General features: G+C 35.0%; 1 protein-coding gene across 1 annotated transcript in view; it reads left to right on the top strand.

The window, feature by feature from the left end:
* The window catches only part of LOC129744186 (serine/threonine-protein kinase ULK2), a 167886-nt gene that overhangs the window by 131627 nt on the left and 12063 nt on the right, over positions 1 to 24196 (top strand). Inside the window, exons 3-8 of the mRNA XM_055736597.1 lie at positions 5840 to 5927; positions 12823 to 12948; positions 13062 to 13135; positions 13215 to 13375; positions 13445 to 13581; positions 13645 to 13899. Coding sequence (XP_055592572.1) covers positions 5840 to 5927; positions 12823 to 12948; positions 13062 to 13135; positions 13215 to 13375; positions 13445 to 13581; positions 13645 to 13899 — 841 coding nt within the window. The remainder of the gene's footprint in view (positions 1 to 5839; positions 5928 to 12822; positions 12949 to 13061; positions 13136 to 13214; positions 13376 to 13444; positions 13582 to 13644; positions 13900 to 24196) is intronic.

The following is a 24196-nucleotide window of genomic DNA, read 5'->3' as shown; positions in this document are numbered from 1 at the left end:
GAGAAGGAACCATCAGGCGAAGGGGAAACGGTCCGAAGGGCCATACTTGCCTGAGATCACAGGGTGGAGAACCCCTAGGCCACAGGCGAACTCAGAGTCGGGACGACTGATGACGTTGACAGGAAACAACGCGACTGAGTCGAAGGGCTCTGGGGCCTCCAAAAGGCCAAGCTCGGTGCGTCCCGGTGATGAGATCCACGTCGAAGTGGTAAATTGACCGTCGGGATGAAATCTGTTGTAAGGCGAGATCATGTCACAAGCATTTCAAGTTCTCGAACAGAATGAATACTTGCCGTTGAAAACCGGTCGGAGAACCTCGTCACCGCAGTCGAACTGAGGGCCGGGACGACTGAAGACGTCCTATCATTGATAGTTACATTGTATGGTATGTGTATCATCATGCATTACAATAAGTGAGTTTTATTTAAATGTCTTCAGAATTTTTAGATATCCTGTAAGATTCCCATCTCAAAGAGTTTTGTTTTTGGAGAGTCTCAAGGCACTACGTTCTGCTTCTAACTCAATAAATTGATGTAGTGGTAGAGTATTTAGTAGTGAGTTTAGAGCCTCGTTTGATGTGCTTGGCATGGCTCTAATAATAAGTAGCGTTGCTTTAAGTCTTTTTAGCTTTGCTAATTTCTTACGGCTTATGGCTGTATATATCCAGTAGGTAAATTTCGGCTTCAGTCCCCATTTTTTCCTACTTCTTTTAGGCAGACCCAGAAAGCTGTTTAAGTCTTGGCTACTGCGGACTCCATAATAGCTTCGAATCAGGTATAATGTATGCACCCCGTAATTGCATCCGCATCTTTTTTTTTATCTCAAAATTAAGGTGTTTTGGTGCAAAACAGCATTTCAGTGGCAGTTCTCAACTTTGAGCTCGACTGGGCAATCGCAAAACTAAGTTTTGATAGGCATACTCAAAATTAAGTTCGGCAGCCGAACTCAAATTTATCCTTTTTATTCGAGGGCTGTTTATTTTCAGGGAAGTAAAGGATAGCTAATTTTTTTTGTAACCGAATGTTGCTGTTCCGGTACATTGTATAGCAATTAAAGAGCGGTGAAATGTTTTGACATTCTCGGTCAAAACTACAAAGAAAACTTCCGGATGTTTGTTCCCACGGGAAGTAAAAAACATCCGGAAGTTTCCGAACATTCCGGCTTCGTATGAACTGTTATAGAGTGTATGTAGAGTATGTAAGTATATTTTAGAAGAACGAATCAATCAGGTGAGCTAGTTAACTTACAGATATTTTGGTATCCGTGTATATACCTGGCCAGCTGGCACCTGATTGAACATTCTTGGGGAACAAACATCTAACCTGTCGGCAAATTATGGGCTTCGAACCCAAAAGTTTTCTTGCCAAAACCGAAAATTGAACCCAGTACGCCTGGCAACCCAAACCAAACTTGCGCTAGCCTTTCCGCTGGACTACTTCAGCGCTAGCTTCGCAACTAGTACAATGCATTAATATTTCACCTGTGATTCGAATGGATAGAATCGATAGATACAAGTATGTTTAGGAGGTCGTCCACGATCAATGATTACAACAATGATGATATAACAGTTTGTGGGGGCCAATTTCTTTTCTGGTAGTAAAAACAAAATGTAAAAGATTGCTTGCTCTCAAAAAACAAAACCAGTTTGCCGATTTTCATTTTATCGGTGTTTTCGATATAACAACAACATTGCTAAAATGATAAATCGTTTGCAACGAAAATCTTCTGTTAAATGGGTCATTCTTCCGTCCAAAAACATAAAGGTTTTTTTTTAAATCTGTAGATTATTTCGGGTTGAAGTAATCCCTATTCTTTTCCCTAATAAAAAAAAAAGAACCAACGTCTGTTTGAATCGGCTTGAAGATAAGATTGATTTAATTGACTATTGGACGCTGAATCAGTCATACATTTTTTTTCGATAAAACTTCTGCTTGATTCAATTGAGTTTACGGTCGGAATCTGACAATCATATCCATGACTGAAATGAGACATATTTTAACTGATGGTTTCTTTTTTTTCCGTGTAGTCACTGTGGAAAATTCAATTTTTCCTATACATTGCTCAATAAATTGATCTTAATAAACGAGCGCGAAATTTATTAAGTGAATTACATAAATCATAGATTTACTCTTCAGAGGGCACTAAATGCATTAAATTAAACAAGACTTAAATTTCACTATACAAGATTAAGCTTTTTGTGGTTGTTAAGTTGTAAAATTCAACCATCAACTTTGTAGGACCTATGGAAGTATTTTTCAGGAAAAAAGGTTGAATTTCGAGGCAGCCTTCTTTGTATATTTAACCATTCCATGTGTCAAAACTTATATAATACTAACTAATTTGCAGCTTACACAGATCGTCAGCCACTTTAAGAGGGAGACATCAATTTTTTTCTGTTTTTCCTCCATGTTCATCTTCGGAACATCCAGGCTAGACTTGCCAACGAAAAGAATTGGCTTGAAACCTGCCAGGTGCCTGCCAAAGAGTTCTTTTTGCTTTCTATTACGTAATTTTTCAAATTATCTGCCCTCTAGTGATTCCAATATTATGCGCACGATTTGACCACCGTATTTTGTTTATTTTAACGGCGAGTAGCTTTTTTATCTTGCAACAATGAAGTCAGGCCTGTTTATAAGTCAACTAGACAGGTCAGTAGAAAAATAGTTTTTTGTATCTTCCCTTTCAGCTGTTTTTGGGTCTCCCACAAGGACTTTCCTGAATTTTTCGCGATGCTGCCCAAAAAGTTTAGTCAATGACCTTCTGTATTGGACGCAATCTCAAAAACCACTTGACAGAACGTCACGAAAATTTACACAATACACTAGTAGGTAGCTTCACTGAAATTTTAATCAATTTCCATTCATGTATGCAGAAGTTATTCACTAAACATAGTGTTTCATTTGTTTTTTCGAATAAGGAGTGTATTGTTGAGAAGAATGGTGTTGAAAATCAAAAATCTTAAATAAAATAAAATAAATTCAATTCACATCACTGCTGATGCCTCGCGAAGTATTGCATGAAAAGTAGTCATGCAAAACCTCGCTAGGGACCCAGCAGTGATGTCAATTGAATTTATTGTTTTTCAAATCGAACATATGGGGACATATAATCCCCATTCAACATCCAATAACTTATTCGTCTAATAAGATATGAAGTTACGGTCTTCAACAAAGTGGTTCAGTGGAAAATTTGCTTTAAAAAATTAAAAAGAATTTTTCGATTTAGCATACAAATTTGTGTGCAACTTATTGTAAAACTCAATTTTTTGTACACTCGGCAAGCCTCATTGTAAAAATTTTCGACTCGTGCTGAAAAACTCCACCTTTTGCAGCTAGTGCATAATTGACGATTTGAACCCTTTCTATTCAGTTTAAATGTATGTTGTAACACGGCGGTCACACGAGTGTATTCAATACTTGTTTGGTGACTTGTTACTAATTCTTCTCACCATACCATAACTAGATATAGCTTTGGCTAGAACTTGCTGAACATGTTTCGAAAAACTGTTTCTTCGTCTAACTCGACTTCCAGATCTTTTACTGAGAATTTTCTAGAAAATGTGCAGCTGTTCTCATGACAATATTTGTGGACAATATTGCAATACTTTAAAAACCAACGAAGCACACTTTGCAGAGTCAAACGAACACAAACACAGCATCTTACAAATGCTAAAACCACCAACCCACCGAAAGTGTACTATGTATGCCGTGACCGGGATTCGATCTAACACCCCCTGGCTTAGAAGACTTGAAGGCTGTCCACTACGCCACGGGCGGCGGCAATCCTTTGGTTGTCGAAAAAAAGGAAAATTTTCAGATTATCTGCGTATAGCCACACAAACACGTCAGCAGCATTCCGGGAAACTTTTGCCATAACAGTGACGAAAAGAAGGAGTCTCACGTGGCTCCCTTGTGGTACGCCGCAGTTGACCGAGAATACTATGGATCTCACATTCCCTATCTTACAAATTAAAGTTTTTCTTTCATGTACAAACGTACCCACTGAAAAGAAATTCCAGCGTTTTGCGTTTCGTAAACGCAAATTTATTATTTTCCACCAGCATTGATCCTTTGAATTGTTTTTCGAAGATAAACATCGAGAAATTAATGTCTCAATCTTATCAATCAACCTAACCTAGGTTAGGATAGGTTAATGGATATGTTTGAGTCATGTTATGTTTTTTTTTACAACAAATTACCTATACTATTTTCTTCAATTCATCATTCTTTTCTATTCTGTTGACGCTGTACAGCTGATTCCGAATCACCCTAACGCCGGAAAAGTTTCGCTAGCACGAGTTGATGTTTTTGTTTTCATTTCCAAAACACTGCCGTCGACCTAAACCAGAAGACTGCAACCGGACGTCAATCAGTCCCGGTCCTGCCTAGACGGAAAGGTAACAGATGTTTATTTAATTAGAACATTCACGAATTGGTTGCGGGTGCATGGACGAGGGTGGGATGCGACTCACAGATCGGATTGGTTCGGTTAATGGCTTTCCCGGGTCAGATTATGATACCTTTATGATCGTGGCTGAAGTGCGTGTGTGTCGTTGAAATCAATCCGCCATTTGTTGAGCTTCGTGGGTGAAAGAATGCACAGGCTGGTAGAAAAAATGGGTAAATTGCGGGACAAATTTTTCGGTTATTAGTTCAATTTTATTTTTAGTCAAATAAAGGCAGTTCTTGTTAGAGAATTTATATTTAAAATTTGGAATATGGGTTTTTGAAGTAAATTATAGATACATCGCTGAAACTCCAAAAAAAACACATTACAAAGATTTCCCTTCCTTAACAAATTGGTAAAACTTAAACGAAATCTCTGAACTTGGCATTGATTTCAATTTAAATACAGCGTGCCATCATCTGTATCCCGGTAGTCGATTTTCGTTTTCCCGCTCTCAGGCTCTATTCAATCGCGTCAGCAAATGGTAACGCTGAAAACTTTATTGCCCCTTAATGGCTCGTAAAAACTTTTTCCCGGAACCAGAACCATTGGCTCGACCGATGGCTTTGTCTTTTTTCGTGAATCGGTTGAATAGTCCCCTTCGAAAAATGACTTTAGAGTGAGCAGTCCTCAAGTTGAGAGAAAAGTCATCCGAAAAGATTCCTCAATCTTACCTATTCTCGAGGGAAGACTGTTTTGAAAGTTATTTCAAATCAAACGATCCAGATGTCCGTTCTCCTCGAAGAACTGCAGGGAAATGCGTGTTCTAGTTTCAAACGGAATGGCGCTGTTATTTTTCTCTACTATTCTCTCTATTACATATTCTCAACTCATTTCATTCCGGGTTGAGGTACTTTGTTTTGATTTGCTTTCGAGTTTGCCGACGACGACGCCCGTTTTCCATTCTTTGAATGTTTCCCCAGGCTGGATGCTGCCGGTGATGATGGTGATGCTGCTTAATTTTCTGGTGCTAATGTGAGCGATTGTACTTCGCTTTTGTTGTCGGACCGGATAAAGAGATTTGTGAATTCACAAGAAGAACAAATTCGTCCGAACAATGCCGATGGGGACGGCCGAAGCTGGATCGTTCCCAGTTCGCTTGACATCAAATAATCCGAAGATTTGGGCCAGGGATTCGTTTATAGATTCCCTTGTTCTGTACAAACTGTGGTGGGTATAGAAACCTTCAAGACATTTCTTCTGAAAAAATCTAAATATTTACAGTACAGTAGTAGTTTGAACATCGTTCCTTTATCCCTTTCGACACACTGTTACTTTTTATCTGATTAATACCTCAGGTCGGACAACTTAATCTCCATAATCCTATTTTAAATTAAGTCGGTGTCGTTCAGCTAATTAAATTCTTTCTTTCATTTTTCTTTCCCCTTTTCAGTACTGCAATGGTGGCGATTTGGCAGACTATCTGGCGGTCAAAGGCACTCTGAGCGAGGATACGATACGACTGTTCCTGGTTCAATTAGGTAATTATACGATTGTTTTTCGTCTCTATACGTGAATTAGGTGAATATTGAAGTTTCCATTGGCGTGACAATAATTTCATCTCACAAAATATGCCCTTATCAACCATTACGAATTGTTACAATCACAATCCTAGCGAGTTATTGACTAATTCGCAGTCTTTTATTAAAGATTTTTTTTTTGTGAAAAACGTTTTTGAAGCTTGAAAACCATGACAGAATGGTTGATGTTTTGAGTTTCTAATGATATGCCAATCGTCAGATTTTTCTTTCGGTATTTTTATCACTAGATTTCCTTGTTAAAATACGTTTGATTTGAAGACCTTAGGTTGAAAACTAATAAATACACTTACGCAAGCCGTGGTTAATTTGATTTTTTTTTTCAATAAGCTTTTGTTTTCAAAATAACTTAAAATAAGTTCAAATCATTTAAGTAATTTCTGACTTTTTTTGACAACAAACAACAAACATTACAACAAATTTTAAAATATACGTTTTCAATTAATAATGAACTTTCCCCAAAACCGCAAGTTATTTGCAAATAAAGTGATAGTGGTTTTCTTTTTGTTCAACTCTCCATTCTGTAAATTACGAGAACTTTAAAGAATGTTCATAAAAGTTTTAGACCTAATTGAATTTTATATAGTATTTTTAAGCCATAATAATATCGTTTGTTAGGTAAAATTCAACTTTTTTTACTTTTTTTCCAGTTAAACCAGGAAAATCTTCCCAAATTTTGAAAAAAAAGTCGAGAATTTATCATTTATCATCAACATTATCAAGTTATTATTCCTAAATTGAATAAAGTATAATTAATAAATTAAGAATCAGTTTTTTTATCAAAATTGTTTTATTTTTAAACTAATAAACTCCATATCAACAAAACTGGAGTTGTTAGACAAAATCTGACAAATGACCGAATCAATCATTAAAAACTAGGCTCTAAAATGCTGTTTCCTTGAGTTATAAATTAAATCCCATAAATATTTTTTATAAATGGTTCGACGTTTTAATTAGAAAAAAATCGTTGTAAAATTTAAAAAATAACTTATTTTTTCATGTTAATATTTTGTTTTGAATTTTAAAATTACCGAATTTTGTAGTCAAACTATTTTATTTTTTAAAAGTATTTTTGATGTGTTTGTCTTTGTTTATCAATTCTGAATGTTTGTGTTCTGAAAACTTAATCTTTTTTAGCATAAAAATCTATATTTTTTTATAATAATAACATAGTTTCTACCTTTTGTCCTTAGAGGACCTAATATTTCAACTGACTACAAAAAAAAATATTCAGAGCTTAAAATTGCTATATAACATGGGCTTGATGATTTTTAATAAGTATTTAATTTTTCTTTATTTTTAAATATATTAAATATATTTATCAATTTATTATGTGTTTTGAAAAATTCCGTGAAATTCAAAATGGAATTTATTTTTCTAATCGAGAGTTCATATTTCAAATCCCGAATAACTTTTTTTTAAATTCATATTACATATGATAGCGGAATTTTGTAATAAACCATATATTCGCATATCTTAAATTACGTTTTCGACCGCCACGTGCCAAAGCGAACGACTTCCGGGAATTTGCGGACTCCTTGGTTTACGAAGAAACTGCGTCGACTGAAGACGGCGAAGAGATGTGCTCTTAGAAATTACCATAAGCTCAAATCCTCCCAAACTAAGGATGCATATCGAAGACTGAACTCCGCTTATAAAAAAGCTAGTAAGCGTTGTTACCAAAATTATCTTTTTCGAGTACAACGTAACCTCAAGACCAACCCAAAATCGTTCTGGAAGCATGTCAAAAGTCAGCGGAATGAACCTGGTATTCCAACTCAAATGTTTCTGGATGGCAACACTGCGAACTCTGATGGCGGAATCTGTGCTCTCTTTGCTCAAAAATTCTCGAGTACCTTTGCTACTGCTTCAACATCCCGAGAACACGTGGAGAATGCTGTTAGGAATGTTTCGCCACTCGGCTTCAGCATGAGCACGATTGTTGTAGAGGATGCGGTCATATCTAAAGCAGCGGCAAAGCTCAAAAATTCCCTCTCTACTGGCCCGGACGGCATACCATCTACCTTTTTAAAACGATTTATTCCTGTTTTACTGACACCTGTAAGACTCATCTTCCAAGCCTCTCTTGACAGAGCCACCTACCCTTCTCTGTGGAAGGAAGCCAACATGTTTCCAGTCCACAAAAAAGGGGACCGAAGAGATATCAACAACTATAGAGGAATTTCTGCTTTATGTGCAATCTCCAAACTATTCGAATTATGCGTCATGGATCCGATTTTCTCGTACTGTAAGCAAAATTTTTCAATCGATCAGCACGGTTTTATGCCCAAACGCTCTACGACAACTAACCTGTTGACACTCACCTCCTATGTACACGAAAGTTTTGCTGCTAAGTCTCAAACTGACGCCATTTATACCGATTTGTCAGCAGCGTTTGATAAGGTGAACCACGATATCACCATTGGTAAGCTTGGGCGCTTAGGATTTTGCGGACCTTTACTTGGCTGGTTACTTAACTGGACGTAAATTGACAGTTCGCACTGGAGACACTCTCTCCAGCCAGTTCTCTGCTTCCTCTGGTGTGCCCCAAGGTAGTCACTTAGGACCGATTATCTCCTTAATCTATTTTAACGATGTGCTCACACTCCTTAACGACCCGAAACTTTGTTATGCTGACGATCTTAAACTGTTTTACGCCATAAACGGTCAGGACGACATTGATTTTCTGCAAAACCAGTTTAATCTTTTCGCAAAATGGTGCGACATCAACTGCCTGCCTTTGAATCGCAGTAAATGTGCAGTCATCAGTTTCTCACGAAGACGGCAGCCTTTTTGCGCGGAGTACTTCTTAGGAGATGAGTCCATTGCGCGGGTGGACCACATCAATGATTTGGGCGTAATACTCGACCGTAAGCTGGAATTCAAAACACATACGAACTACGTCGTCGATAAAGCTTCTAGAAGCCTCGGATTTTTATTCCGAGTGGCCAAGGAATTCAAGGACGTGTATTGCCTGAAGAGCCTGTATTGCAGAATAGTTCGATCCATCCTCGAATACGCCTCAGCTGTCTGGTGTCCTTACTACCAGAACGGTAATGAGCGGCTCGAGGCCATCCAGAGGCGCTTTTTGCGTTATGCCCTCAGACACCTTAACTGGCAAGACCCATTCCACATGCCAAGCTACGAACATCGATGTCGTCTTATAGACATAGATACTCTTCAAGCCCGAAGAAATGCAACACGAGCTTCTTTTGTCGCCGATCTACTGACATCGCGTATCGATTGTCCTACGCTACTAGAAGCTATTCCTCTTAGTGTGAGACCTCATGGACTGAGAAACCAGGACCTTCAACTGTATGTTCCCATTCGATTGAACAACTATGGAGCCAATAGTGCATTCATCGGTGTGATGAAAACGTTCAACCGCTTTTCCGAACTCTTCGACTTCGACGATTCGCGGAATGTTTTTCGAAGAAGTGTTTTAAGATTATCAAGAAATCATTAATTAGATGTAAATTTTATGTAACTTTAACTTTAAGTCGTCATTTGGACCTATACTTGGTCCGTTGATTGAATAAACAAACAAACAAACCTTTTATTTGTTAATGTGGGAAAAAATGTAAATTAAGATGATTAGAGATTTTAATATTGATTGTTTTGAGTAAAATTGATCAAAGTGTCTGGTAAACTAATGAACCGTCATGAAAACTAAAAGCTTTGAATCAATTTATAATCCTTCGTTGAATCAAGGATTCATATTTTGCCTATATATTCCTATTTAAGAGATACAATGCTTTTAAAAATATTAAATCTCCATTTTTTTTTAAATATAAATTACAACTATTTATGACATCATTCTGGAAAGTGTTTGAGTATTTTAAATGATTTTTTTTTTTACTTTTTTAACAACTTTGTTGCAGAATGCAAAACTATTTGACTGATGCTTTAGGAAACATTTCTGTTTTTGACAGATTTGAGAAGAATTTACATCAAGAAAACCTCAATGACTTTTTTTTAAATTAATATTCTCATAATTTTTCTAACGTTCTACAGTTTTGCCAAAAAGTGTACTAATTGAATGAATTTTTCCTATTTTCATATCTTTTGAAAGCAGGAGCTCATAGAAAGAAACTCAGCGCTCCAAAATTAGTCAAAATAAGCTCTTTAATTCTGTGCACCTAGAAAAAACGTGAATTTTGTTGCCTTGTGTTATTAAAATTTTGCTAAATAATTATTAATCATGGTTTATTTCTGACATGATCTGATATAGATTCGAATCTATTTGTTTTTTAAATCTGGTGTTAAATTTTATGTGTTCTTTTTATATGCATTCATTCTTATGGCCGAAGCTTTGCATTCTGGTTTTATTCTAAATTTTAAACCGAACTCGTTTGCTGGTGTTTTGGAAATATTCATTTCAAATTTGTAAACTAGACTGCTCCAAAATAGCATTGATTTGAAACTTTGATTCTGATTTTTTTTTGGTTTTGAACTTTTGTGAAGGCCAAGAGTAAGAAAATGGTTTTAAAAATTAATTTTCTTATTTTTTGTGCAGTTTTGGTATTATTATTATTTCTAGCTGAATTCGAACTTCGAAACCCCATTTATTTTATATCAATCTTTGCTTACAGAAGCAGCTTCTGTGTTCGCTTCTGATACAAATTCTATACATGGGCAATAGACTGCCCCAAATTTGTATGGGAAATTAAAAACCTGTGAAATGTTATGCGCTGCAGGCTAAAAGTGGTCCTAGGCCTAGTACAAGATCTCATGCCAAATTTGGGCCAGATCGGATCACAGGAAGGGGTCGCTCAACGAGCCTGAAGTTCGTATGGGATTTTGAGACATTTTATTCGGGAGAAACATGAAAACCCAGTTTTTCATCAATAACTTAGGTTCCCGTCGGCCGATTTCTTTTTGGTATTCATCACTGTTTATGAGTCGGGGCGGTCGAACATATTGACGCCTCATTAACAGTCAGTGATGAATACCATCTTTAAAAAAGTTAGCCCATTTTTGAAGCCTAATAACTTTTTTATCTTAACTCTTATCGATATGCAGTCTTCGGATGAAATATTTGTCATAATTTAGGCTTAAAGAAAAACTATTTTTTAAAAAATCGGCCGACGAGAACCTAAGTTATTGATGAAAAACTGGGTTTTCATGTTTCTCCCGAACAAAATGTCTCAAGATACCATACAAACTTCAGGCTCGTTGAGCGACCTCTTCCCGTGATCCGATCTGGCCTAAATTTGGCATGAGATCTTGTACTAGGCTAGCAGCAATTTCATTTGGGGCACTCTAATGCGCAAACAACCTGCACGAATTCGGAGTTCTTCACTAGTTGTTCATTTTCAACAGGTTTAAGAAATTCAGTTCTCATCGTATTAGAGCAATTTTTCGTGCGAGCAGGTCTGTAGAAACAAAAATATGCGGTGATGTTTTCAGTGCATTTGAAAAAAAAAGTCAATCATTTTTCCCTTCAAATTTACTTCAGTGGATCCTGTATATCATTCGTACATTCGCCCCATTTGCAGTTCGTACTTTTACCCCTTAAAGGTTTCTTGTGATTCACAGTTTATTGTGCAAGGCAGTGACACTTTAATGAAGTTCTTTCTTCGGCATTTAAAAGTGCTTAAAAACAACTAAATAAACACATTAACACTTTTATTGAAAGCCAGATTTTTGATTGCTCAAACATGTTTTCCGTTATTATATTACATCATTAATGCAAAAAAGCTACTTTACCTCATTTTTCGGAGTAATTTCAACTTCTACACGTAAAAAAAAAACTTGATGTAGAATTTCTAAATCGTTAACAATCCAAGCCAGAGTTTTTAATTTTGCTGTTCTCAGTTTGTGATAATCTCGAAACGTACTTTTACCCAACTCGTACTTTTATCTCACCTTTCTCAGATCCTACTATTTCAGGCCTCTAAATAAGCGGCTTAAATTTTTTTTGGATTCTAGGTCCAAGTTTTCCCACTATTCGTTATGTGATTATAGAGAGAACTATTCTCCCGATTTATGACATTTACCTTTTTTAACAATTAAAGTGGTTAGCTTTGAAGTCATCGATACTAGGATTTTGACTATCGTGCGTGTTCAACACCTTTCACATGGCTACCAATTTGTGATGTGTAAAATTAGTATTCTATGAATGAATTTTGAAGTTCAAATGGTTGGTTTCAAATGTTAAACTTGTTTAGTTACACTTCTTGGTAAAAACCCATTTTTAACTCGAGTTATTTAGAGTTTTTGTGTTTAAAGATTTGAGTTTCAATACAAAAGGTATTAACTGAATTGCAAGTCGAAATATACGTCTACATTTGATTAGTTTCAACTTGTGAACGTCATATAGATCCGTAAAACGAAATGTCTTTGGCCTAGAGAATTATTGAGGAGCCAAATTTCTGACATTTTTATCAACACTCATTTTTAAACACCTTTTGGGATCAAGTGATTTCCGTTAAATTCATTTCTTGTACTGAAAATTTAACTTGGAAAAATCTTCATGGGGGGGGGGGGAGGGGTTAAACCCCTAAAACCCCTCCCCCCGTTCGCACGGCTTTGCTTCCAGTTAACAAGTTTTGGGAAAGAATTATTAATATTTTGGGTCTTTACTTTGAAATTTCTTTATTCAACATGATTTTCAATTAATAATCCAGTATAATCAAACCGTGAAAATCATCATTTTAACCGGAAAAAAAACGGAAAATCCGGGAAAAACTAACATACCTTTTAATTTGACTTTAAACTTAAATAATGTTAAACTTTATTAAAAAACTTGGATACATACCTCATTGTTATTAATAACAGTCTAGAAAAATACCGCTAGATTCAGTTAGAATAACGTCTTCTTTTTTTCCCACTACAGCCAGTGCCATGAAAGCCCTGTACGAGGTTGGCGTCGTCCATCGGGATTTGAAGCCGCAGAACATTTTGCTGTCGCACAGCTGCGGCAAGCATCTTCCAGCACCATCCAAAATCACACTCAAAATAGGTTTGTAATCCGTTCCTAAAGTACCTAGTTGTACTAAACCAGCAAAAAATAGCTGGGCCATTTGGATTAAAAATTTATTGAATTCCTTTTTCTTTTCTTTCTTTATTTTGCAGCCGATTTCGGTTTCGCACGGTTTCTCCAGGACGGAAACATGGCGGCTACCCTGTGCGGTTCCCCAATGTATATGGTAGGGATTTTCTTAGTGGTAGAGATAAAAAAAATGGAAAATTAATTTTTGTTTTTCTTCTGTCTTCCTTCCGAAACAGGCCCCCGAAGTCATCATGTCGTTACAGTACGACGCCAAGGCAGATCTGTGGTCCTTGGGAACAATCGTATTCCAGTGTCTAACCGGAAAAGCTCCGTTCCAGGCTCAAACCCCACAGGAACTGAAGATGTTTTACGAGAAGAATGCTAACTTAGCCCCTAAGTATGTTTTTATTTATTTTGTTGTGAAGCATTTCTACAGTTTTTATTTTTGTCTTAATTTTTCATATAGAATCCCACCGGGCACCTCCAAAGAGCTGACAGAACTACTGATGGGACTCCTTCGAAGAAATGCCAAGGAAAGGATGAACTTTGAAATGTTCTTCTGCCATGCATTCCTTCAAAGGCAAAACACACCGCAAAACAATGGTAGGTGTACCACGAATTGAAAATAAGTTATGCCGGTGTTTAAACTCTCTATTTTTCCAACAGAAATGCCACAAGGAGCAGCATCCGGAGGGCAGCAGATGGGTCACAAGGTCACTAGTCCAAACCAGAGAACGGCCATGTCCCCGCAGCAGCAACAACAGTTACTCCTGAGGCAGCAACAATTGCAGCAGCTACAGCATCAACAGCAACAGCAGCAGCAACAACAACAGCAAAGGCAGCAACAACTGTTGCAACAGCAACAACAACAACGGCAACTACAAGAGCAACAGAAACAGCAAACGGTGGAAAATAATAACGGTAAGTGTGGGTGTGTTTGGTGTAAAAAAGAGGATACGGTTACCGTTATCCACTACCGATTTACTCATTCATAGAATCGCGGTGGTCGCAGATTTATTTTTGACTTCATTGGCTATTATAATCTGTTCACTTACTGTCGTTGGCCGTTGCCGCCCTCGAACGAAAGTGATGACGATCGGCGAATCTGCGCTATTAAAGTGTCGTTCGTTTCGCATTAAAGCGGATTGTTAATATTTATCGAGCTCGGTTTCAAAACAGGAATGTATTATTGTTCCATTTTTGGTTCGATGAGAAAACTGATCAAATAGATTTATTCAGATTTAATAGTAATTTTCAATTTTTTTGTTTTTAAAATTATTTTTTTACTCCTTTAGCTTAGATATTGCTAACTCTATTTTTTTATTACTTAAATGAAATTCGCTGTACTACCTTTCCTTGAATGTGAAATATATACCATCGTGTATTCAAGTAACATTTTTACAAATTGTAAAATAATTGAACGTTGACGTTTAAATTACAAAGCATGTGCTGTCACTGCGTACGCGAAAGCTCAACAGTTCGTGGCGACCCGATCAGGAGAGCATATCAAAACAATAACTCAAACGTATCTCACCAAGATATTTACATCTGATTCAGTTATAATTAAGTACTCCAAATTTTCGATTTTAAGTTTCGCCAATTTGAATTATATCTTATTCTGATTGACAGACTTGAATGGGGTTGAGCTCATATTCAATGATCAAGATTTTTTTCGGATTGTCCTAAAATAAAATGATTATATCTTATTTTGATATACGTACAACTTTTTCTAAAACACGGACATCTAAGTCAACGGCTCAAACCTTACATTTACGAGTTTCGCTCAACAGATTCATAAAGTTGAATCAAATTTTTGGGAAACCATAAATGGGGCATGGTTTTATCAAATAATGTGGTTTATTGACCTTCCACTAGAAAATTTTCTCGAAGCACTCATATCTTGATAAGTTATAATTTTGATATAATTTGTTCTGTCCAATATCAAACTATGCTATCTGAACCAGATATAATCTTGATAGGAGCATATCAAAAACTGATATAATTTAGCTATGATCGTATAGATTTTTTGATATAATTTGAGATATTTTAACACCCTACGAGTACTGAATTATAACTCATTTAGATAGAAAAAAATAGGTATCAAAATATCTCATTTTGATATAATTTTGTTTTTCCCTTCTGATCGGGGATTTATGAATTTCTCCCTACTTATGATTGCTAGATAAGCAAATAAGATATTTTTTTGTTTGTTTTCTAATGATTCCAATAGCAGTATTTATACCGTTACCAATTGGCATTTGTGAATGTTTAATTATCAACTGGTTTCGGATTTCTCTTAGATCAAATAAACCAAAATAACCATTGTTTCTAATAACGAAACATATACAATAAATCACGAATTAAATAATAGTAAAATATCCCTAATCAGTTTGACCGACAAGATTTTTTTTATTTATTATTAGGATTAGGATTATTAGGATCAGAAGGATGCAAGTGCCGAAATGATGATTTCGAGAAAACGTTGAGGCCCTTTTTCTCGAAATCGGTTTTATTCTAATTCAAAATTATCGAATAACTTTTCTACTCGATTTCCGATGGAGTGTGTGAAGAGGTCTAAAATGAATGATTCTGAAAGAAAAAACCAAAGTCTTTGCGATATTTATGTTAAAACGGCGAACTAATTTTTTGAAACTTTTCACTTGCACCCTTCTGATCCCAAGTATGACACTTGCATCCAGGGTTGCCAATATTTTTTTCAAAAAATCAGGGAGCTTGAAAATAAAAATCAGGGAACATCACGCTAACATAAAATGATCGAGCTTAGTGCATTTTTTGGTTTCTGTTGTACATTGTTATGGAGCTGATACACAGTACCGTTCATAATTCTTTTGAATTCGCTACATGCTCACTGTCACTTCAACCTTTAAACGCGATATTTATTTTTTTATTTCATGCCTTTTATTCATATTTCCTATCAAAGATTGACCAACTTTCACACGTTCAACTGACGAAATATAGCGTTTTTCAAAAATGTGATTCGGCAGTTGTTCAAAAATACACCTTTTTGGATTTGTTATATGCAAACTTTAATAATTGAGATACTTATCGAAGCCTTTTGCAAAAATTCTTCATAGTAGTTCTCGCGAAATTGAGCTTAAATGTTGCGGATTTCAAAAGTTTTCGTATAAAAAACGCAAGAACAGTTTAAGAAACTTGAAACAAAAATTCCGATTTCTATAGAAATGTTCATTCATGTTAATCAGCTAGTCAAATGATTTTGATAAAAATTACATTTGCCTAAGTTGTTGAGTTTGAAACTTAAATCAATCTTTTATTCCATTTCCATACTTATTATTTTTTTTAAATATACAATTGGCAGACTGTTAGGCGAAAACGTGATATGTTTAACCGTGAAACGTCCAGCTTTTCACAAGGAGTTTCGCAATATCTAAGATAAATAGCAACTGTAGGATAAAACATGATTTTAAAAATTAAAGTTTTTGCGCAATAATCAACTTTTCCGAAGACTGCGAGTAATTTTGACTTTGAAGTTAAAGAAATTTTATTTTATTTTTCCTTCGGTTGAAACGAAACTCCTATGAAATTTCATATACAGGCCCTATTCGTTTTTGGCAACATGCTCGAACATTTTGTGTTGCCAAAATCGAATGTTGCCAAAATCGAATGAATTATGTTTTTAATTTTGTTTCTCTTATTTTTGCAAAATTACTATTATCATTGTTATTAAGGTTATTTTTAGTCAATTTCCGACCACTTTAGTAATTTTTTTTATTTTTTTTTATCACGTTTTTGATGCATTTTCACTATTCTTGTTTTGTTTATAAAGCTTGTTATTTGTTGTCATATTTAATGTTTTTGTTGATTTTTATTATTTTTTTTGTTGATTTTTATTATTTTTTTGTTGTTTTTTGTCATTTTTATTCTTTTGTAATGTTTTCCGTTCGATTTTGGCACATAAAAAATATAAAATTTATACCCATGTTTCATGAAAATTTTTGGCCCCAGAATTAAATAAATTCAAATCAAATCTTTTGAAAGTGCACTTTTTTCAAAGATCGCGTTTACGGAAGCTCTAAACGTGATTTAGTCGGCCCCATACAAAAGTTTTTTTTTTCATATCCAAATCTTCCATTTGAAGGATGAGCCCCCAGATTCTCAGATATTTTGCAATTTCGGGACGCCCTACTGCATATGTGTTCATTCATTGGAATCAACTGTTGAGCTGGTCGCTTTTTCCGCTTCCCAAGTTGAGTTGCGCAAGTTGAGTTTCCAGACTGCCTTATTACGTTAGCTTTTTCGGGGTCTTGCTGAATGCTCAGTTGACTCTCCAGAAGTGGACTCATTCATTCTCGTTAGCAACTTCAGCAGCAGAAACTTCTGATTCTGCAGAAGAACCGTGGAAGTTTAATTTTTCTTTATTTTTGGTCGAATTCTACCAGGCCCCTTTCCTAAAATGTTATGTAATTATTCCTTAAAAGACTTAATGTTATTTTTCCTATCGACGACAACTCATCTGAACTTTCCGAAGTTTCAGTTTGTTCCGTAGGATAGTAAAGCTTAGTTCTTTTAGAAATGGGACACTTTCATTCGCTAATAACTCGTTAACTAGTAATCGTACATTCAAAATTTTGACAGCATTTTGTTGCCTGTTAAAAGTACTATCTGACCTATTTTTTCAACATTTTCAATTTACACGTTTCAGAGATACAGTCCCCCCACAATCATGGGTCACACACAATTATTAGTCACCAAACATTTGAATTGCTGATACCTGCTGAACTGAATGAAATGTAATCATATTGTTTATTTTAGATTATCGATAACATCATCAAAATTCATTGAAAACAGCTATTTGAATAGTTTTTATCATACGTTAACTATTATGCTTTGAACTATCGCATACAATTTCAATGTTATAAGGTTGACATCTTAAACCGTTAAGCCCCTTATGCGAGTATTTCAAAGATTCCAACAAAATAGATTGGTCTCATATAAGCACAAAGGACGAGTTTACATTTTTAAAATGAAACTGAGCTAATAAAATGCAAAATTTCAATCATATTTAGCGAAACAAATGTGACCCATAATTGTTACAGCACCCACCCAATTCCACACAATTATGGGTCACTTTTTTTTCAAGCAAAACAAAACACTTCTTGGTTGCTATAGCTCAACTCAAATGCGCCTTGAATGTATACTAGGAATGAATGCCCCTGAACGTTTGCCAGAATATTGATGATTTCCATGTTGATATTCGGGTGTTGCCATGGACTTCTATGTGACTAATAATTGTGAGCAATTTGACTAAGAATTGTTACGGGTTACAATTTTGACCCATGATTGTGGTTTTGAAAAACGTTGGTTGTTTCGGTAAATTTTGCTATTTTTCAACAAAATTGAAAACAAAATCATATTTGAAATCAAAGAGGGGATATTTAATGACTGAAATCCATGCAAAGCTTGATGTTTGGTCTACTAACACCCGAATAAACGAATATTTTGTAGTGGAATGATACGTTAAGTGACTAATGATTGTGGGGGGACTGTATTTACGATGCAAGAGAAAAAGAAAAAAAAATACTTTGCACAATATCCTTTAAAATCCATCATTTTTCAATTGATAGCTGACAAAACCGTTGATTATTCAAAGAATAACTGTGTGTGAGTGGTGGAAAAGTATGCATACATTGTCAAAAATGTCTCCAAAGTTTAAATCATGCATTGGAGTGAAGCACATGATCGGCAACTACGGTTAAGGGTCATCAAGGGAGTCATGTCTCATACCAGAATTTTTATTTTTAAGTAAGCGAACAACTAAGTGTAGATCGCTGAAATGTCCAACAATTTTTTCTCCGATAAGCTGAAAGTGTTACCTAGTAATGAGCCATTTTTGCTAGTTCCAGAGCTCGTAAGCTGTATAGCCAGTACCGAGGCTATGGGACAGATGCTTTTCTGATAACGACAAAACTTATGAAATACCCTATTTTAAACAAATTCCAGCGTTTGAATCCAATTCCAATGTCTGCTCGTGGCAAGGTCCCTAGCATATAAAAGTATGTATTTGCTGGTTGTTTTTTTATAAAATATAATGATTTGCTAAAACACTGCTCCTGCGGAAAAAACAACAATTTTCAAAACAAAAATCTCAGTTTTCGCTGTTTTTAAAAGCCTAAAAAGAGTAATCTTATATGTACCGTTCGCAACCTACGATCTATACTAACAGATTATACTTTAAGTTCAATCTCATGATGGTTTTACTTCGTTATTGTCAGATTTTGCCATCAGAAATTCCATTAAAAACGCATTAAAGGGCTCAAAAATAATCAAGTTTGTTAATTTCGAAACAGCTGTTTCCACTAAATTGCCCTCAGTTTCTTTTAAAAGAGAAGTATCGGACCGAAGAGTATCAGAAATTGAAGGAGGAGGAGGTAGCCACCTTAAAATATAGATAAGGCGAAGTATAAGTTTGAAAAACTGATCAATATCATGACTGAAAAAAGTGCGCGCTGGCCGATGGGAGGTACCAAGAATAAAGTAGATTTTTTTCTTACAAAAAACGAGAAATTTTTTTTTTCAAATTTTTTCATAAATTATCGTAAGATTACCTTTATTTCCTTCATAGAAAGTATTTAGATCAAACGAATGGTTTCTGAGATACACGCATTCCCAACTGTCCCATTTCTAAAAGAACTAAGCTTTATGTGACATCATGATCAGAGCATGTCGTAAAATCTGAATCATCTGGGCTTTCATCCGAAGGATTTTTCTTAGATATATTTGGCAAAAAATTATTGTTAAGTACGTTTCGTTTCTGCCTAGAATCTATTTTCATCACTTCTTTATCTGGGGACTTCGGATTATCCTGGTCAGAACCAGTAGAAAATCCTAAAAAGTCGGAGCTGATTCCATGTTTTGTTTTCAACTGACAAAAATGATTACGATCTAATTAATTTACCCTAAAAGTTTGATTCTTTGGTGTCAGATTTCGCAGATTCGCAGAGGATTTTCATTAACACGTTATTTTATAAACAGCTGAAAAATATTAAAATATTATTTTTTTTGACTTGTGTCTTCTTCAGAATGTTGATTTATACTTTAAATTTCCAAAAAACCGTTTGTCTAAGATTTGATAAAAAAATACTTGCACCCCTCTGATCCCAAGTGCCTCAAATATCAAATGTTCTAGAAAAATGTGCTAAATAGAACAAAACAGCAATGCTGTTACCTCAACAAATTAAAAAAAAAATATTTTTCGAGTTATTGAACTTTGTTTTTAAAAATTATGAAAATGTAAATTTAAGAGCTTTTCTATTACTTTAGTTTCTCACATTAAAAAATTATAATAAAAATTTATTAAAATATTTATTCCAATATGTCAATCGTTAGAATATAATATGAACTTCAAAATGCCATATTTTCAAAGCAATAGAGAACTCTCAATTTTTAAGAAGAAGTTTTCCCAGATGTATGTTATGGGTATGATTGATCCCTTGAGGCTTAAAAGATATATTTTTCTTGTGGATCGTGATCACCGGTTATCAGTAATTATCTGATTAAAAGGACTAAAAATACTGTATTTTTCTTAAAACTAGAAAATTGTGCCTTGAAGTATGCAATGACTTTAGGGTAGTAGACGAACTTTTAGAATTCTCTTTGTCTGATACTTACAAATTGTGAAATGAGAACTAATTTGGCAAAAAAGTCAACGGACCTATTATCATCGGATTTAACTAGATTTTTGCCTAGGGTCAGGGCACCCTTAATTAAGGATCAAGTCTCCTTTAGTAAAGGTTCAAGTTTCCTGTAACTTTAAAAACATCACTTTTTTTTAAGATTCACGAAAATGCTTCTAGTTCATCTACGAGTTCATGTATTGTTCTAACTTTTGGAGAATATAAACTTGAAATTACACACTGTCAGAAAATGCAAAAGAGGACGAGTTGCTAAATTTTCCCAAAAAGATATGAAACTGATCAAGTATCCCAATTCGCCCCTATTGTTCAAATTTGCTTTATTTTTTTAAACAATAAAATTAGATGAAGGCGCAGATTACACATTCAAACAAAGATTTAGTTTAAGGGTGCCAGATTGCCCGGTTTTAACCGGGTTTGCCCGGATATTTAAAATAAAATTTGGAAAAAGCCCGGTCCGGCCCGGTTGCCCGGATTTCATTGGAAATGCCCGGATTTTGCCCGGGTTTATTCCCATTTTCATTCTTAAATCAAACTAAAAAAATACAAATTGTGTTATATCTTTTTTTTATGCGTCCAAAACGAAATTTTCTGAAAAAAATTCATAAAAATGATCATGAAAGTTTATTTGAGAACCTAAAATACGATTTTAAATCTAATGTTAAATTTTGGTGAAAGCAATTTTTTTCTCAATTTATTTTCTTGACTTTTAATGTGTAGTTTCTAGATTTTGACCAAATTTGCCCGGATTTTGCCAGGATTTTGGTCTACCATTTTGAAATCAATTGCCCGGATTTTTCCAGGTTTTCTGATAAAAATAGCCCAGTTTATCCGGTCCGGACACGTGCTCAAAAAATTCTGGCAACCTTAATTTAGTTCCATGACAGTTGAACAAGCGCGAAAAACCAATGAAAACTGCTTTTGGTCATTAAGACAACACTTCTCGAAGTTCTGTCCTAAGACTGTCCTGCTTCTTGGTAACCAAAACATGGAATTTATGCAATCGGCCAGCTCATAGGTCGGCAACCGCGAGCCGCATGTGGCTTTCTGGATATAAAGCTGCGGCTCTTTAGCTTACGCTAATATAATATATATTTTTGAATAAGATATTTATAAAATCGTGCTAAACCGATAATTGAGTCTTGTGGCACGCGGGTTTGCAAAGGTCTAGAAGAAAATTTTAAAATTGCATCTGCTGTAGGAACAAGCGGAAAGGACCAAATGGAAAAAATAGCATTTTTTTAAGTCTTTCAAAGTAACAAACATAAATTACGGTGATTAATCTCTTCATAAAACTTTTAGCCTAATTTTACATTTTTTTTGTTTTTTTTCTGTTTTGAAGCATCAGCATAGAGATCAAGATTTAATTTATCATTACCCCCGTGAATGCAAAGAACCGGGCTTTCCCGAATTTTCAATGAAAAAATGGGGAAATGCCCGGATATCGAGGAAAATAGCTCGTTTTTTTCGGATTATAGACCATTTTTATGAAATTCTAAATTTTCAACTTGTTTCAGTGAAATATATTTATTTTAATTGTGTGATAAGATTTGAGGTGTGCCTTGCTAAAATTAATTTTTAGTATTGCTTTCGATAATAGGACCGGTTTGCACATTTGCAATATGAAAAAAAAAATCGAATCGAATAAAATCAAACATCGTCAGAAGTTATACTTACTGAACTAATGCTACTCATAGTTGGGAAAAAATGAATATTAAAATTAACTATTTTGTATTTAAATACTAAATGTGAATAAAGCTTGATTCTAAGTGAGGAATAATGCTACTTTGAATGGAAAACACAAAACAACAACTTATAACATAAAAAATTAAAATAATTTATTATCAAATCACCAGAAAACGAGTTAAGAGGACAGCTTGGTGAGAAAGACAATTCAAACGGGTTTTGTGAGATCATTTGAAAACCACCTATAAGCGAGTTCAGAGGACAGCTTGGTTTTCAAGCGGGTCTAGAAGACAGCTTGAAATAAATTTATAAAACACGCCTATATACAAGTTGAGAGGGCAGCTTGGTGATCAAGCGGGTTGAGAGAACAGCTTAAATTCAAAATATGAAAAAAACACCTATAATCGAGTTGAGAGAACGGCTTGATGATGAAGTAGGTTGAGAGAACAGCTTGAAATAAATGTAAAAAACACCAATTAGCAAATTGAGAGGACAATTTGGTGAACAGGCGGGTTGAGAGGACAGCTTGAAATAAATGTATGAAACAAAAAACACCTTTAAGCAAGTTGAGAAAACGACTTGATTATCAAGCGGGTTGAGAGAACAGCTTGAAATAAATTTAAAAAAAAAACAATAAGTGAATCGGGAGAACAACTTGATGAACAAGCGGGTTGAGAAGACAGCATAAAATAAATGTAAAAAAAACATCTATAAGCGAGCTGAGACGACAGCTCAAAATATTTTTTTTAAAATATCAAAAAGCGGGTAGAGAGGACAACTTGGTGATCAAGCAGTTTGAGAGGACAGCCTGAAATAAATGTAGGTATAACAAATACCTTCAATCGAGTTGAAAGGACAGCTTCGTGAGAACATCTTAAGAGCTTAGTGAGAATGTAAAATCAAGTAGGCTGGATAGAGTAAAATTAAAAAATAATAATTGAAAATTATCATTATCATTCAGGTTTGTTAATAGATCAGCTGATAAGTCATATCCAGGACTTTGTGATAGCTTATTATCTAGCGATATTTTTTCTTCTTAGCGCCCCAAAATTGGTCAAAATAAACCCTTACATTCTTTGCACTTCGCAAAAATGTAAAAATAGTTGCATTGTGTTAACTAGGCCGGAACAAATTTTAAATCCTTCTTTTATCCCTCGGAGTTGGATCATCTCAAGATGGAAGATGATAAAATTAAAAAAAAATAACAAATTGGAAAAAAATGTATGAAAGCTTGTATGAAACAAAATTGCATACTACATCATTGTCCAAAACCAATAAATGAAGTAATTTTTTATCGAAAAATTCAATTAAATCAAGCATACAAAAATGTGATAAAATACTTCAATCTTTATTTGTTCCCCCTTCTGTTTTTTTTTAAATTTCGAAGGGTGGAGAGGGGAGCTATGACAAAAGGAGAAATTGATATTTGTTCCGGCCTTATCAAAAAATTTATAAAGGTTACAAAAAAAACCCTGGAAAAACAGTTATTAAAAAATTTATAAATTTAATTACTTCTCATTGTTCGAACCTTTGCAATATTTTCGATGAGTACTGCACCCACTGTTAGTGGTATGAAAGCTATAGTGACACTCAGCTGCCACACGACAACGGTGGACAGCAAACGGTCAATGAAAAAATTGGCAGAAATTCAATTCACCTCCTCCCGACCAGAGGAAGCACATGAACGAAATTCAAGTATGGATGTTGTTTTCCCGATTTCACCACCATGATATTATCGGTGGGAGATTTTTCATTTTCCCAAAGTCGCAGTATTTTGCTGAAATTGCATTTTCGCGGGTGCAGTTTCCTCGACTGCAGGTTATCTGGCTGAGCCAATCGAAGCCGTGATCATTACTAAC

This window comes from Uranotaenia lowii, chromosome 2 (genome assembly GCF_029784155.1).
Source record: "Uranotaenia lowii strain MFRU-FL chromosome 2, ASM2978415v1, whole genome shotgun sequence".
Classification (NCBI taxonomy): domain Eukaryota; kingdom Metazoa; phylum Arthropoda; class Insecta; order Diptera; family Culicidae; genus Uranotaenia; species Uranotaenia lowii.
This window is presented reverse-complemented; position numbering and strand designations above follow the sequence as displayed.